This window comes from Meyerozyma guilliermondii, genomic scaffold, assembly GCF_000149425.1.
Source record: "Meyerozyma guilliermondii ATCC 6260 scaffold_1 genomic scaffold, whole genome shotgun sequence".
Taxonomy (NCBI): Eukaryota; Fungi; Ascomycota; class Pichiomycetes; order Serinales; family Debaryomycetaceae; genus Meyerozyma; species Meyerozyma guilliermondii.
In genome coordinates, this window is record NW_001809800.1 from 711,357 (window position 1) to 726,792 (window position 15,436).

General features: G+C 44.8%; 9 protein-coding genes across 9 annotated transcripts; 6 read left to right on the plus strand and 3 right to left on the minus strand. All coding sequences in view use genetic code 12, as the record gives it.

The window, feature by feature from the left end:
- Window positions 1-121: 121 nt before the first annotated feature.
- Window positions 122-1,708, plus strand: PGUG_00396 (uncharacterized protein; the record flags this gene model as incomplete). The annotated part of the gene is made up of 1 exon (XM_001486969.1): window positions 122-1,708. One exon carries the CDS (start codon window positions 122-124, stop codon window positions 1,706-1,708), a length of 1,587 nt encoding a protein of 528 aa, XP_001487019.2.
- A 462-nt stretch (window positions 1,709-2,170) lies between these two features.
- MET28 (Met28p) lies at window positions 2,171-2,704 on the plus strand (the record flags this gene model as incomplete). Its single annotated transcript, XM_001486970.1, has 1 exon — window positions 2,171-2,704. The coding sequence occupies one exon, from the start codon at window positions 2,171-2,173 to the stop codon at window positions 2,702-2,704; it is 534 nt and encodes a 177-aa protein (XP_001487020.1).
- Window positions 2,705-3,324: 620 nt separating this feature from the next.
- RIM15 (protein kinase) lies at window positions 3,325-8,091 on the plus strand (the record flags this gene model as incomplete). Its single annotated transcript, XM_001486971.1, has 1 exon — window positions 3,325-8,091. One exon carries the CDS (start codon window positions 3,325-3,327, stop codon window positions 8,089-8,091), a length of 4,767 nt encoding a protein of 1,588 aa, XP_001487021.2.
- Window positions 8,092-8,128: 37 nt separating this feature from the next.
- On the minus strand, window positions 8,129-8,995 carry REX2 (Rex2p; the record flags this gene model as incomplete). Its single annotated transcript, XM_001486972.1, has 1 exon — window positions 8,129-8,995. The coding sequence occupies one exon, from the start codon at window positions 8,993-8,995 to the stop codon at window positions 8,129-8,131; it is 867 nt and encodes a 288-aa protein (XP_001487022.1).
- A 54-nt stretch (window positions 8,996-9,049) lies between these two features.
- On the plus strand, window positions 9,050-9,577 carry PGUG_00400 (uncharacterized protein; the record flags this gene model as incomplete). Its single annotated transcript, XM_001486973.1, has 1 exon — window positions 9,050-9,577. One exon carries the CDS (start codon window positions 9,050-9,052, stop codon window positions 9,575-9,577), a length of 528 nt encoding a protein of 175 aa, XP_001487023.2.
- Window positions 9,578-10,737: 1,160 nt separating this feature from the next.
- PGUG_00401 (uncharacterized protein) lies at window positions 10,738-11,433 on the plus strand (the record flags this gene model as incomplete). The annotated part of the gene is made up of 1 exon (XM_001486974.1): window positions 10,738-11,433. One exon carries the CDS (start codon window positions 10,738-10,740, stop codon window positions 11,431-11,433), a length of 696 nt encoding a protein of 231 aa, XP_001487024.2.
- A 29-nt stretch (window positions 11,434-11,462) lies between these two features.
- On the minus strand, window positions 11,463-13,082 carry RTF1 (Rtf1p; the record flags this gene model as incomplete). Its single annotated transcript, XM_001486975.1, has 1 exon — window positions 11,463-13,082. One exon carries the CDS (start codon window positions 13,080-13,082, stop codon window positions 11,463-11,465), a length of 1,620 nt encoding a protein of 539 aa, XP_001487025.2.
- A 400-nt stretch (window positions 13,083-13,482) lies between these two features.
- Window positions 13,483-14,490, plus strand: PGUG_00403 (uncharacterized protein; the record flags this gene model as incomplete). Its single annotated transcript, XM_001486976.1, has 1 exon — window positions 13,483-14,490. The coding sequence occupies one exon, from the start codon at window positions 13,483-13,485 to the stop codon at window positions 14,488-14,490; it is 1,008 nt and encodes a 335-aa protein (XP_001487026.2).
- Window positions 14,491-15,112: 622 nt separating this feature from the next.
- RPS28B (40S ribosomal protein eS28) lies at window positions 15,113-15,331 on the minus strand (the record flags this gene model as incomplete). The annotated part of the gene is made up of 1 exon (XM_001486977.1): window positions 15,113-15,331. One exon carries the CDS (start codon window positions 15,329-15,331, stop codon window positions 15,113-15,115), a length of 219 nt encoding a protein of 72 aa, XP_001487027.1.
- Window positions 15,332-15,436: the final 105 nt, after the last annotated feature.

Here is a 15,436-nt window from a genome sequence, read left to right on the forward strand (position 1 = left end):
CTATCACCCCATGCAAACTGGACCCCCACATAATTTATACCCTGGTTTATTTCTTTGTAATTTCCTTAATAACTATTTGTGTCTATAACCCAACTAGAACTCTTATTGGTGACCGCTCAAAATGTCCAGAAGACTGTCAGCAGATTTCACTCCTTTTGCAGATCAATCTTGGGAGCATAGAACAAGTTATGATTCCACAAATATATGGGCTCCAGTTGAAAATACATGGACTATGAGTCCTCGTCGTCATCTGTATGGCGACGTGTACCCAATGCAAATCCATAACTTGCAACATCCACTGCAAATGGTTCCAAATTATCAGCAGCAACCACAGGGGTTTCAACAAGGCGGCCTCCAAAGCCTTGCACTGAGTCTTCCCGAAGGCCCAAACCAGGTCCGTGGTCTTCAGTTGATGACCGGACAGTTGCAATTAAATCTCCCGAGCCAAATACAAAATCAAAACCCTCCAAACCTACAAACCACCCAATTTCAAAGTCCCCATAATTATCAATTACAAAACCATAATGTCCAACCTGTGGCTCCGAGCTTGACAAATCACCAGAGTGTTCCCAGTGTTTCCAGCACTCACAAAGGCTCACACAAGGACTCCGATTTGATGGCAAAACTTGCAATGGTCGATGACTACTTCATGGTGGACCACCACCAGCGAGTACAAGTCACCGTAGACCTTTTGAACAAACGTTTCTTCCAGGAAGAACAGTTCCTCTCCGACGCCTACCAGCTCCCCAAGTTTCCCATCGAACACAATCTTCGAACTCAGCAGTTGATACTTGTTGCTTTCAAGGCGGGCCGCATCGATGTGTTTTACTTGCCGTCCGACGTTGCCTCGATCAACGTGGGTGATATTGTGATTGTGGAGGCTGATAGGGGTCACGATCTTGGAAAGGTGGTCAAAAAGGATATTTCTATTGACGAGGCTCGTCTACTTAAATTGTTGCAATTTCAAGAACAGCAATCTGCACTTTCAGATCACGATATGAACAGTATTCTGGTCAAGAACTTGCACCACCACAGTCCCGGTCAGCAACAAAACCAAACTCCACACACGCTTCATTTCCCCAAACCAGTGATTGGGTTGGCCCAACAAAGCGAAATTCTTCAAATCTTAAACAAGAAACAAGATGAAGAAAAAGCTTGTCGTCTTTGTCTCGCCAAAATCGCCAATACCACCGCGGGCCATTCGTCGGGACTCGGTAACGTAAACACTTCCGATCTCCTTCAAATGGCATTGGTGGATGCAGAATATCAGTACGACCGCAAGAAGTTGATCTTCTACTACTCTACAACCAAAAGAATTGATTTCCGCGATTTGGTAAGAGAGCTCTTTAGAATCTACAAAACACGGATCTGGATGTGTGCTGTGATTGGGCACCCCTACGCCAACCAACCCACTACAAAGAAGAGCCCTCTCTCGACAAGTCCATTGATGGCTTCAGCATCACTGTTCCTGGCCCCAAGAGCTCTGAATCTACACGGCCAACAAGCCAAGGAAAGACACAACAGTTGGTCATATCCTACACCCGAATTTCCTGCCACAATCTCGGGATTTGGACAGTACAATTCGCAGCCAAGCCCACAGATGAACACCCATGTTCCGCGGCGGTTTCCGCGCCAGGATCACGACAGCTCAAAATCGAACGCTGAGTCTTTCGTTTTAAAGTCACTCGTTGATTCAATTAACCACTAGCCGCAGGCGGCATCAAAGTAGACGGCAAAGTATATAGAGGATGTTATTAAAATAGACGGTTTTTCAATTGTAAGGTGCGTTCCGAGGTTCGGTTCGGGACCGGTACCGGAGCCGTTTCCGGCATGCGCAATCATGCTACGCTTACAAACACACCGGTTCATTATAACGTAAGCACCGATCACAGAAGGTCACATTATATCACGACAACGCCACATCATGCATTAAGTGTGGTATATATGTTCTTGAAATCTTTGCATAATTGACGATATAAACTCGAATTTTAAATGTCATTGAAGGTGGTCAAGTTGGATCTGTTTGCCTAATCTAGGCATTAATCAGCAAGGGCGTGCATCCCAACACCAGTGATTCATGAGAAAGAAAAAAAAATTAATTACTCAGAGTCAATTACGTCAAAGCTATTTCCTTTAAAACAATTTCTTTGGTTTCAAACGTCGAATAAAAATGAATTTCGAAGCTTCTGATTACCTTAATGACTTGAATGTCGATTTCGGGAACGTTTCTCCCACACTTTCGTCAAATACCTCCACGTCGCCAAACGACTTGTACTTATTTTCTCAATCCGAATTTTTAGACTTAGATGTCTTTGCTAGAGATTCAGCTGCTCCCGCTAAGGATGTTGCCGTAAAGCTCGAAGAACGTCCAGAGCCATTGGGAGTGTATGGTGAAGACAACGAGCAAGATATGGGACCTAACTCTAACTCCAGCGACATGAAACGTAAAAGAAATACGGCCGCTTCAGCTAGATTTAGAATCAAGAAGAAGATGAAGGAGCAACAAATGATCCAACAGAGCAAGGATTTACAGGAAAAGGTACAAGCTTTGGAGAAAAAATTAAAGACGGTAGAAATGGAGAACAAATGTTTGAAGAGCTTAATTGCTCAGCAAAACGAAAAACGCAATAGCGATTGGTTGGAACAAATAAAGAAGCGTTCTATCATGGATGCTTCTTCCACGCCGTTCCAGTACACCAACTAGAACTTACAACTAACGAACTTTACTCTGACACCCACTCCAATCCAACTTTCGGCTGGGTTCAGAGTTCATCCACAGTGATCCAACTCACTGGGATATTGACGACTGACGAACTACAATCACTATAAAACTAGAAACGCTTTTGCCTTTTCAATTCTTCAACACGAAAATGCCCGTCATTGCAATCCGTGGCTTCGATTTCCAACAAATCGGTGACATTGGTTGTTCTTATACATAATATACCGTATCAAACGTGCCAGTAACCAGCTGTTAGTGTAGTCTCGTGTCTCTATCTCGTCTATTTGCATTCTATTGTAAAATTGATAATGGGTTGTTTGCACTTAATTTCCGCGCCAAAACCAATATTGTGGTGGTCAACTTTATCATTTAATTCAACGTCACCACCTTTAATAACGCACATTTGCACCCCTCAGACCATCAAATACGGGATATAAGTGCCTGTAATCCACATAAAAGACGAATACTGACCTCTAGTGGTCACATTTAAGGGTTTTATCTTCTCATTTACAACATCGACATCCATCGACGCTTATCACTGATCCAACAAAACACCACTCAAAAGCCTCCCAGCCCTCAAATTCGTCGACATTTCTCGTGTAACGATGTCAACGCTACATTCTGACCAATATGAGCTCTCAAAGCGAGATTTGGACCGCTCCGTGTCTCCTCTTGAAGCAGCCAATCTCAACAACTCCGTGTACGATCTGGTAAGAGAACAAATGATGGAAAGTTCTAGTATGGATGGGTTCCAGGAGCAAATAGACTTGCGAATTGCTTCGTCTGATAACCCTGCGGCGGTTATGGAGTTGGATATGGATGGGAATGTGCGCTATCTTAGCAAAAACTGGGAGACGATTGTAGGAACAAATATCAAAAAGATCATCCACAGGTCAGTTTCCAAGATTATAATAGGTGTTTCCGATGAGGATTTGAAGATATTCAACAATGCAATTCACCATATGGTTCAGGATGATGGAAGTTACAAGGTCAAATTTGTCACGGCGACGAATGATAGAACCACAGTATCGGACTCAGGAGGAAAGGTGACACCTACAAATTCTCTCAACGAAATGGTGGACGAGTCGGAGTTGCAGGTTCCTGAATCTGAGAGTATCAAGTACGATGCAAATGACAGCGACGACAATTACCCCAGCTCGCTTAGTTCGCAGCTCTCCAACAATGGTGATATCATTGAATTGGAAGCACAAGGCATATTGATCCATGATCCCACAACCAAGCTACCCAGCCACTCAATCTGGACAATCAAGCCATTTATACATGTGGATGTTGAATTGACTATTCCTTCAAAACTAAGCAATATGCTAGGATTCGGCTCAGAAATACTCGAAGGGTACCTTTCCAATCTACAAGAACTAGGCATTATCGATGAAGATTCCGTACCGCAACCCAAGCTTGTTCTCTGTCGAATATGCGAGCAGAATATACCCGCTTGGTTTATCGAGCGCCATAGCGATTTGTGTATTGTGGAACATCGGTTTTCGGAAGAACTTCAAACTTGCCATGAATTAGTTGCTGAGCAACGCAATCTCATTTTACGCATCTCAGACTCACTATGGATCCAGCTGCAAGGCACCTCATTGACTGTCTCTTCATCGAGTTCAACCAGCTCACTAAGTCTGACCAGCTCCACCTCTTCCCTCATAAACAACTATAAGGGTATTCGACTACCAATGCCTTCGTCTGACACCTCGTCTCCCAAATTGGCAAATCAGGCTCTTCCGGGGGTAATGCTTAATCCATCTCCTCTTGGGGGTACAGTAACCAATTCCAGACCCAGAAGCACAGCTCACCGCCGATTCCCATTTGGAATTCTTCAACGACTTCTCGACCTATGCGATGAAGTTATGCTCATAAATCCAGCCGACTCCGACGATTCTGGCCAGTACCAATTTTCTCCCAGTACAAAAGAGGCAATGTCACAAGTGGAACGATGGAAAACTATTGAAACTACTGACCCTGCTTTACGGGCAATGGTTGAAGATACACAGCAATTGGCTAGTGATAAAATCGAAACGGCCACTCGGTTTTTGTCGATGCTCCAGTATTCACAAAAGATCAAGACTGAGGTTGACCAGCTAGTTCTTGCCGTGGTTCACGAAACCGTGACGAGGATTCGTGAGCAAACTATGGAAAACGAAAAGAGAGAACCTATCATGGGAATGCTTAAAAGGGAGAACGAGAAGAGCGTTACACCTCCTGTGGATCAGGAGAGCGCACAGCCAGACAATCTTGAAGTTCAGAAGGCTCGGTCTCTCGCCTCACCAACAATACATTCTCCTCAACCAGCTCGTACTTTGAGCCCGACTTATTTGGTTCAAGGTGAAAACCAGTCGAGGACCTCTATAACACCCCACGATATCTTACTACGCAGTCACAGTCAGCATCCGTCTGCTGCATCGCTTCTTTCACAGAATGTGTCTCCTAATAATGCTGGCGAAAATATCGCTGAGGTACTCAACGATCTCGATCTAAGCAAGAAATCGTCATTGTCGAATAGCTCTTCGTTTTGTTCACCACGAAGGCATCTTTCTCCAGCTCCATATCTTGAGAAGGGCAGTTTGTCTCTGCTCCAAAAGAATACCAATTCTCTTCCACACACCAACCCGCCTTCGCCTATGATTGAAGCCAACCACAGCGGGGAACCTGAGCTTCTTGGCACTCCAATCTCTACAAATTCGAACGAAAAACGCAAATCAGATTCTTCTGGCATCACAAATTTGCATCTCAATATCAACCCAAGAATGGCATCGATGAAACCACCACTCTCACCGCTCCTTGTTTCCCTGACTCCAACAGGAAAATCGACCAGTGGCCAGATAAAGGACTACGAAGTGCTCAAGGCTATCAGTAAGGGAGCCTTTGGATCAGTTTTCTTGGCCAAAAGGAAACTTACGGGCGATTATGTTGCTATCAAGTGCCTCAAGAAGCGAGATATGATTGCAAAAAATCAAGTTTTGAACGTTCGCTCTGAAAGAGCAGTGATGATGAAGCAGGCAGATTCACCCTACGTTGCTCAGTTGTACAGCTCGTTTCAAACGAAAGACTATCTCTACTTGGTAATGGAGTATCTTAATGGAGGAGACTGTGCAACCTTGCTCAAGATGTTGGGAACATTGGGCAACGAATGGGCCAGAAGATACATCGCAGAGGTGGTAGTTGGTGTTAATGATCTTCATGAGCGTGGAATTATTCATCGTGATTTAAAGCCAGACAATCTATTGATTGACTCCAAGGGCCACCTCAAATTGACCGACTTTGGTCTTTCTCAAATGGGAGTGGTTGGCAGGATGACACGATCGCATAGAAAGAGCAGCACTTCGGAGCAAGGTATTGAGCTATTCCGTCGAAGCTTACAGCAAGGAAACCAGAGTCCTTTGGCAAATGTCATAGGGCTTGGACTCGGTAGTGATGACTCGCCAGGTTCAGCACACTCTACACCTAACGAAGGCAGTTCTGGGAACCACAAAAGAGTGTCGTCAGTAACTCCATTTTCGTTGTCACCAGCTCTTGACTCATCTAGAGACTCGAAAAGTTTTTCCAATACTAGTGAAGGAGGCTTCAGATTGAGACGTGGAAGGTCTGGGTCGAGATCAGGCTCTATAACCGGTTTAGATTCACCATTGGTTCGACCATCAATTCACAAGGACGGTTCTGATATGTCTTTTCCCTTCGACGATGATGATTATGGATCGAGTCCATCGACTAATATAGCACTTCCAACGTCGTATGCGCTATACGACCCCACTGAAGACAAGGAGCTCAAACATTTCGTGGGGACCCCGGATTACCTTGCACCAGAAACTATCGAAGGAATAGGACAAAGTGAAGCATCTGATTGGTGGTCTCTTGGATGTATCTTGTTTGAATTCATATATGGATACCCACCTTTCCACGCAGACACACCCGATGAAGTCTTCAAGAGAATCTTGGCGTGTAATATTGACTGGCCTCCTTTAAGCCCACAAGAAGACAGAGAAGTGTGCCCTCCTTCAGCGAAAGATTTAATTGTTCAACTTCTCACGCTCGACCCCGAAAAGCGATTAGGCTCCGATGGTGCCCAAGAGATCAAAAACCATCCTTATTTCAGAGGGATCAACTGGGACACATTATTCGAGGAGATACCCTCGTTTATCCCCAATGTTGAAGACCCTGAGTCTACAGACTACTTCGATTCCAGAGGTGCAGATATTTCTCACTTCCCCAAAGATGAAGACGAGGAGGACGGTGAATATTATCACGGGCAACACCAGCTTTCGCCTCCATTGAGCGCACCTCTTGCGGAGCCGTACGGATCGAGTATAGGTGGTTCTGGCACCCGAGAAAGAAGAAGCAGCAAATTGGCAGACCCTAGTGAATTTGGTTCGTTCCATTTCCGAAACTTGTCTGTTTTGGAGAAAGCCAACAAGGACGTCATAAACAGACTCAAGTCTGAGCATTTGGAGCACCGAGGCAGTTTCTCGTCTTCGTCATCTGATTCCACTCCATTAGGTCGTCCCAGAGGTTTATCACTTTCCAATAATTCTGGTGGTTCATCTGGAAGTCCTTTTAAGCGGCCATTATCACCTGGAGCATTCTTGGCACAGCGAGTACCATCGCCTCTGAAGACCGAACAGAGCCCAGCTACCACTCCGTCGTCGCAGAACTTTAAACACGAACGAATGGGTTCGGCAGTTAGTGCCTATTCCAGTGGTGACGAATACCCATTCGAAACTTTCAAGACTTCTGTGGTTCCAAGCGAGAAAACGAAAACGGGCCATCGCCATTCGTTGACTAAACAAGTGTTCACTAAGTCTGTCAGTGAGTTTTCTCCCTCTAGCTCCGACACAGAAGACTCGATATCTTCTGCTCTTTTGCGAGTCAGAAAACGAAGAGAAAGCTCAAGGAAACCCAGCGCTACCGGCAGCTTGTTCTCACGCAATAGCAGCTCTGATATTCGAGCTCAGCACCGAGAGATCGACGTCCTTTATTGCGAGCCAATTCCCATCGTTCGTCATACTATTTCCAAGTTTTTGGAAGAGTTGGGCTGCATTGTGGTTTCTGTTAGTGATGGAGACGAGCTCATTCGCAGAGCAACAAGTCAGGTCAAGTTTGATATTATCTTTACGGCACTTAAAATACCAAAGGTAGATGCCATGGATGCCGTGAAATTGATCAAATATACCAGCGGTGTCAACTCCAATACACCATTGGTGGCCATAACTGGTTACGCAAAAGACGCCCACCAATCTGGAATGTTTGCTGAGGTGCTTGAGAAGCCTCTTGATCGAGGCCAATTGCGTGTGGTGATTTACAGATTGAGCGTCGACGCCAATGCCGTCGAGTCAGATAGAGAAGAAGATGCAGAGTAGGAAATCAATAAGTAGAGTAATAGTCGAATCTATGCGTCTATTCTTTTATTTTTGTAGCCTCGGTGGCCACTGGCCCAGAGGAAGGATCTTCAGTCACAGGTTTGTTCTCGTTGATGAAATCTTTGACATCATCTTTACTTTTCAAGTAGTGCTTTTTGTACCATTTCAACTGAGCGATGCTCTCTAATATGTCAGATTTGGCAGTATGGTTACCATCTTTCTTGGGGAAAAGCTTCATAAGTTCAGGATTATGTCGATGTCCAATTTCCATGATAGTAGAGACATCAATTAAACGATAATGCAAGTAGTCGATTACACGAGGAAATTCACGGTTCATGAAAAATTTGTCCATATGGATGGAGTTTCCTGCCATTATTCCCTTATTGGGTTCCACAAACCTCTTGATGTATTCTAGAAGCTCATCTTGTACCTTTTCAAGTGTGCGGTCGGTATTTTCCAAAACTTTGGCTGTGAGTCCCGACTTTCCATGCTGGTCTACGCACCATTCATTCATGCTATCCAAGACCTCTTTGGGATAATAGATGGTTGATTCATAACCTTGGGAGTCGATGATATTCATGTGACCATCGGTAATGATGCAACATATTTCGATAATGTGATCCTCGTAAACATTAAGTCCGGTCATCTCACAGTCTATCCACACCAATGGCTTCCACACCTTGGGTTTGGCCTTCAAAATTGTCTGTGTCGCCTGAAGTGGAGTTTCTTGTTTGGGCTTCGTTTCACCATTTTCGAGCTTGGGCTTTTTGTTCGTTGTATCGGTAACAGAAAGCTTGCGTGTAGTCATTGTAAAAGGTATGGAGCGAGTTATGCGATTCTGGATCGGTGTGAGATGGCTTATTCGAGATACGTGGGTGTTAAGGCTCGATAGCGCTCTTCTCATCAACTAAAAATTCGGACCTGGCGAAAATTCGCAACTAACGAAAAACCCCACAAAATGGAGCAATCAACACTTGACAAGTTCTACTTGTGGTACTTTCTCGTCCACATTCCCATCACGTTGCTTGTGGATGCAAGTCTAGTTATTCCTCGCGAATACCTTCCATCGATCTCGCTCAAGTTAATAGAGCTTCATATCAGTACCAACAAGGACTTTCTCTTGGTGCAATTACCACTTTGGCTCCAGGCTTTTGGAGCAGTCGAACTATTCTTCCAGCTTCCACTTTTTGTAATTGGTGCTTACTACTTGTATATCAAGTCCAGATCGATATATCCATACATGTTATTGTATGGATTCAATGCCAGTTTCACCACAGCAATCTGTATAGTTCATGTGTTTTATGAGGGTCACACTTATGGGCTTCTGGAGGCTCAGGTGAAGCAATTGATACTTGTGTATGTTCCCTATTTTGCCATACCCTTTGTTATGATGGTAGATTATTTGAACAGAATTCTAGCCATAGTTGGCGTGAGAGAGGAAGTGATCGTGATCACAGAAGAAATTGATAGCAAGAAGCTAGAGTGAGCAGAGCAATATCTGCAATAAGTAGCAATAGTAGCAATATGTAGCAGTAGTAGCAATTCTTGCAATAGTAGCAATTCTTGCAATAGCAAATCAATCGAGTATATTTGTATCTAGTTGTACTTCTCAATCAATTCCTTGGCAAACGCAATGTATTCTGCCTCGGCGTCCTCTTGCGAGGTTCCTTCGTTCTCCTTCCATGCACTCCACTTGGCCTTGGCTTCAAAAGAGAAAGCTGAAGGTTGAGTGGTGTCGTTGTCTCCAACGGTGGCTTGCTTGTACAATCCGTACAACTTTAACAATTCCTGGTTTCCAGGACGTTTGGAGAGGTTCTGCACCTTGGCGGCCTACGGTTAGCAGATGGAGATCACAATTGACTGGTAAAACTTACAATATCGGTAAATTCTTGGGATGGCATGTTTGAGGGTGTGAAAGTGTGCCAGCGAATCGATATTACGCGGTAGCCTGCAGGGTACGGCTGGGGTAGGGGCCGAAAGTTACGCACCAGGAAGACTGTGGCGTAAATCTCATACCTGCTTAGGTCGGTCATTTGGGCCCATTCAAAACGGGAAAAAAGTGTTGTTGAAAAACGGGGAAAGGGCCAACTGCAACCAGATGGGCCTCAAGTACCCAAATATCAAGTTTGGGCCTCAAATTCGTATTCTAGCATGCAAAATCATCACCGATCTAATTGATCGTATATTACAGATGGCACCCAGACACCAGAACATTCCAATTTGCACCATAATTGCTCATAGTGAGTTCCTAGGATCTGACGCAGGGTGCGCTGTGCCATTTGTAGTCATCAACACTCATTTTGTGCCGCTTACCTCAGCGCGTTTACCATTTTCGATGACTTCGTAAACGCAGTGCTCAGGGCTCACACCTGGGGTAACGTAAGCGGAAGCCGTAAACGGTACATTCTGTGGAAGCTTCGCCTATCACTGACAAAGCACCAGCCGCATAGAACCGTCGGGGCCGTCGGCGATACCGCATTAGGTACGGAAAACGCGACGTACCGGCCGTACGCCGCTTATGTAAGCGCGTTTTGCCAACACGGCTCCAACGGATCTAACTTTTTCCGCATTATCTCCGTAGAATTTTTGTAAGCTGCATAATTTATATATAATTGGGAGGCGCTGGCGTTTTTTCCTCTATCAATCATGGGGTGTCCAAATAAACAGTGGTCGCTTCAATACGACGAAATCTTGGGACAGTACTACTACATAAATACTCGTGATAACTCAATGCTGTTTGATTTACCATGTGAGGTTCATTATACTCCGGACCAAAGAAAGGCAAAAAATATCTTGGGAAATTTCCGCAAGAAGTCCGCCAGTGATCCTTGTGTAAGAACCACATCGGTAGCATCTTCGGCGTCGTCGGCGTCCAGAAAGAGGTCGATATTATCCAGAATAGGTTCGGCGCTTTCTCGGTCTTCTCATTCATCTCCATCTGCATCATCACAATCATCACAATCATTGCAATCGGTTAACTCACAACCCAAACTGATGCAAGTAACTTCACAACATCCTACATATACACAAACATCTGCATCCGAGTCGCTGGACTTCACCACCGAGAATTTTGCAGCCATGGGTGGCTTTGAAGATGAGTACCTCCTTTTCAATCCTTCCAATTTGCGGAATTTTGCCGGCACTTCGGGAGGATACAATTCGGAAGAAGAACAGTCTATAAGCTCGGAGTCGGTCAACACGTATTACTCCGAGTTGGATAACAATGACTTCTATTACGACTACCCCGAATCTATTTTTAGCGAGGCAGGTCCAGCCGACTATGATAAAGAGAAGGAACGCGAGGAGCTTCGCCTCCAGTTTATGAATGAGCTTGAGATTTAGCTATCATGTAAATATTTTATGCATTACGTTTAGATACTGGTCACCACACCCAAATCTACATCCACCTGTTTAATTAATTGGTCCATCACTCCCAACACTCGGTAGGTGGACTTTTCAATCTTGGCTTCGTTTTTGGACTTTTCATCCATTCGCTCCTGGTAGCTCAATTGCGCATCAACAAGAGCTTTCTTGTTCTCCTCTTGAACCACATCTTGATAAAATACTCTGGTGGCAGTCTTAAACCGTGAAAACGGATCTCCACCATCGGGGTTATTTTCCACCACTTTTCGAAGCTGTGACGATTTGATCTCTGCCTTTCGAATATTCTTTTGGTTTAGTCTTCTATTTCTTTCGTTCACTTTCGACATGGTGTTTAAAGATTCTGAGGTATTACTGGTGTTGGTTTGCGACGCCAAAGTATTTTCCAATGCCGTCAATTTTGCCTGAAGTGACTCGGCTTTGGATGTGTTTCCCTCCTGCTTGGCAATCTTAAGAAGATCGAGCAACTTTGACTTTTCAAAAACGGCGTTGTACCCACCAACATTAGCCTGCAATTTTTGCTTTCTTTCAATCATCTCATTAACATCCTTATCAGAAAGACCTCTCGTCGTCAAGTGTTGCAACAGTTCGTGCTTTTCGTTAACATCATCAACATAAGGCAACTCTTCGCCAGTTTTTTCCAACTCAATTTTGTACCGGTCGAGTTCCTGAGTCGAAATAGGAGAATCTGAAAAAACCGTCAATGGGAATTCTTTGGTTTGATTTTTGTTCTGGGTGACAGTCAAGTACAAATCGATCTTGGAGCCTGCAACAGAGTATGGTTTCTGCGGTATACTCTTCACATCATCGATACGCACCATCCTATACAACGGCTGTCTGGTGGCACGATCTACACCCACATTGACTTTTGTAAAGCAGTCCAAAATGGTCTCGTTGAAGCCGTTGTAGTAACAGTATTTGGTGAGCATACTTCTGCCCACAACAATCTTATTGATGTCGTCCAACGAGGCACGAACATAACTTCGTGGAGCAAATTTAGAGCGGCCCGAGCCCCATTTGACCTCTTCCTCGTCGTCATAATCGTCCTCGTAGCCTCCAAGATCGGCTATTTCGTCGTCCAAATTGTCGTCTTCGTCTTCTTCTTCTTCGTCGTCGTCAAAATCACCATCCATCCGGCGCTGCTTTTGTTCACGTTGTTTCCGCAATTCACTCAACTTGTCCAGTTTGGAAGTGGTTTTAGCCGACGTCTTGTTTCTCTTACTGGACCGCGTGGCCCTCGGAGAATCCTGGGCTGCTTGCTGCTTCAATCTTTGTTGCAAGTAAATCTTCTCGTTGTAACTTTCCATCTCTTGCGATCTCTCGAACAAGATTTCTTCTCGCTTCATTTCGTCCATATTCAACAAGTTCTCCCTGTCTTCCTCGTCTCGGTACTTGCCCTCCAACGGGTACGGATTGACCAAGTCGGCGGTGGCGGTGGCATCGTCATTTTCCGCAAGATTGTCATCGTCGTCATCAAAGTCCAAATCACTTTCATCGAGCTTTTTGCGTTTCTTGGAGTCTGGTTTCTTCAACGGGACATCGGAGTCGACGTCAGAGCCGTCGGAGCCAGCGCCGGCAAGTGCCAACAAGTCGTCGTCCAAATCAGACATTGAGGTGAAAGATGAAATGTTCGCGCAGTGCGAAATTAGTGACGAGCTAAGGGGAGGAGGAGAAGGAGAAGGGTGAGTGAAAAGAAAGGAGTTTGGGGGATGAAGAGGTCAAAACCAAACGAAGATAAAGTTAACGGTTACGAGAGACACATATTCTGTAATCTTCCTAAAAACTGAAAAATTGCATTTTCCACGCTTGGCTGCAACTGCCCTGTTTCCATCAATCAATAAACCAAACCTAACCAAAAGAAAAAATACCCAAAAACCCTTCTATACCACCCTATTACCTTTCTGCACACTTTTACACCACCCCACACCATCCCACACCATTCTGCTTCATCTCCTCTAATTATGCTTCTCCCTGCCTTCTGCCTCCCCCCGCCGTGATCCTGCGCAGGTTATGTGCGGCTCCGCACCGTCCAATGAATTTCTTCACCACATATATGTTATGGATATCAGTTTGTTGGTGAATCCAGATGACGACGGACACCTCCACACTACGAGCTGTGACCGTCCCACTATACGCCGACGAAGCTTGAGCCGAGAAAATCCGCATAAAGTGCGCAAAGTTTCCATCGATAGCGACTCCGACAGTTTCCATCAAGGTTTACCGATGAGCTTGCCACGAAATTTACCGAGCTTACCGTTGAATTTAGCGAGCTCACTGGGATTATCGAGCTCTTCGAGCCTACCGCTGAGTTTGCTGAGTTTGCTGAGTCTTTCTCTGTCCAGACGCAACACTGTCACCTCCATTACCTCGCTCAGCTCCCACGACGAAGAATCCCCTCCTCCTTTCAAGGTACCCACAAGCTACGAAGCCTTCATTGAAGCCCTCAGGACAAACCGTAGGTACCCCCTTCATCTCGATAAGGTATCGTTTACCGACCATACTATCAGCTCCCACGAACGCGACGATATAGTAAAGGCTCTCCACGATAAGTATGTGCAGCCACTTTTAGCCATTACCGGCTATAAATGGGTCCGCAAAGATGGCCCTGGCAAGAAACAAGGAGTCAAGACATTCACTATCAAATACGTTTGTTCACAGCAGAAACCACCACGACCCAATGGCCGGTGCCGTCAATTGAGCCATCCACTAAAAGAATTCAATTGTGATTCTTGCTACTGTATCAAATACCACCAGTCTTCCGCTACCATAGACATTGCCTACCACCACCATTGCCACCTGCCATACAAATTTCTACCTGAAAAAGTCAAGACATACATCAGCGAACGGCTCGATATGAGAGCCCAGGACATATACCATGAAATACTAAACCACCCAAATTTTAGCGATGTTAACCATCTCATATACTTTACCAAGGTGCAAAGCTACTGGTCCAAAGAAAGGATAAAAAAACGAGACGAAACCACCAAACAGGCGTTCAAGCGATTTTTGGAAAATTAATAACGAACTAATAGTCTTACATCTAATTATCATCCATTTCAACAATGCCTCTACAACTTCTCACTTGCTCTTATTATTGACTAAGTCATAAGTATACACTCCTCCCCTTCACTTTCTAGCCTTGCCAGCCTCCTTTGCCTGTTGGTCCTTCAACACTCTCTTGACGATCTTTTGTTCCTCAATCAAAAATGCTCTCACAACTCTCTCCTTGACACAGTTGGCACATCTGGATCCACCGTATGCTCTTTGGACGGTCTTGTGGGTCTTAGAAACTTGAGCGTATTGTCTTGGTCTCAAGGTGGAGATACCTTGCAAAGCATCACCACAGTCACCACACTTTGGTCTGGAGGCTTGTTTCTTGACGTGTTGAGCAACGAGCTTTCCACCAGGGGTCTTCACCACCTTGATCTTGTTGGATCTGGTGTTGTAAGGGTTTCTTCTTCTGTAGGTTACTCTTTGAGCCATGTCTACCAAAATAACTACCGTTTGTGAAACTGAAAAAAAACTTGTGCGACATGCCGCGAGGGCAGAGCCCACATCACGCGAAAGTCACATGACACGCATATACCAAACACCTACACTTTAGATACTAGTGATCCATTAGTTATATGAATTATGTAGATTAACGCAATCTTCTGGCCTCACGCTCAGACTCCATCAAGCACAAGATGTCGTTTTCTCTGACGGGACCCTTAACGTTTCTGACAATGGTTCTAGAAGTGTCTTCCAAGAACTCAACTCTCACTTGGGTGACACCACCTCTGGAGCCGGTTCTGCCCAAGACCTTAATGACTTTAGCCAAAGTTACTGGAGTTTTGGTATCCTGTGTTAGAAGGTTCATCAAGTAGGTTTTGGATGCAAATGAAGTTATCAATCATTTGAAAAAGTCAATGTGAAGGATCACCAATAACGTAAAATCAGCAGCGTAAAGCCGTAGCAAGCAGTA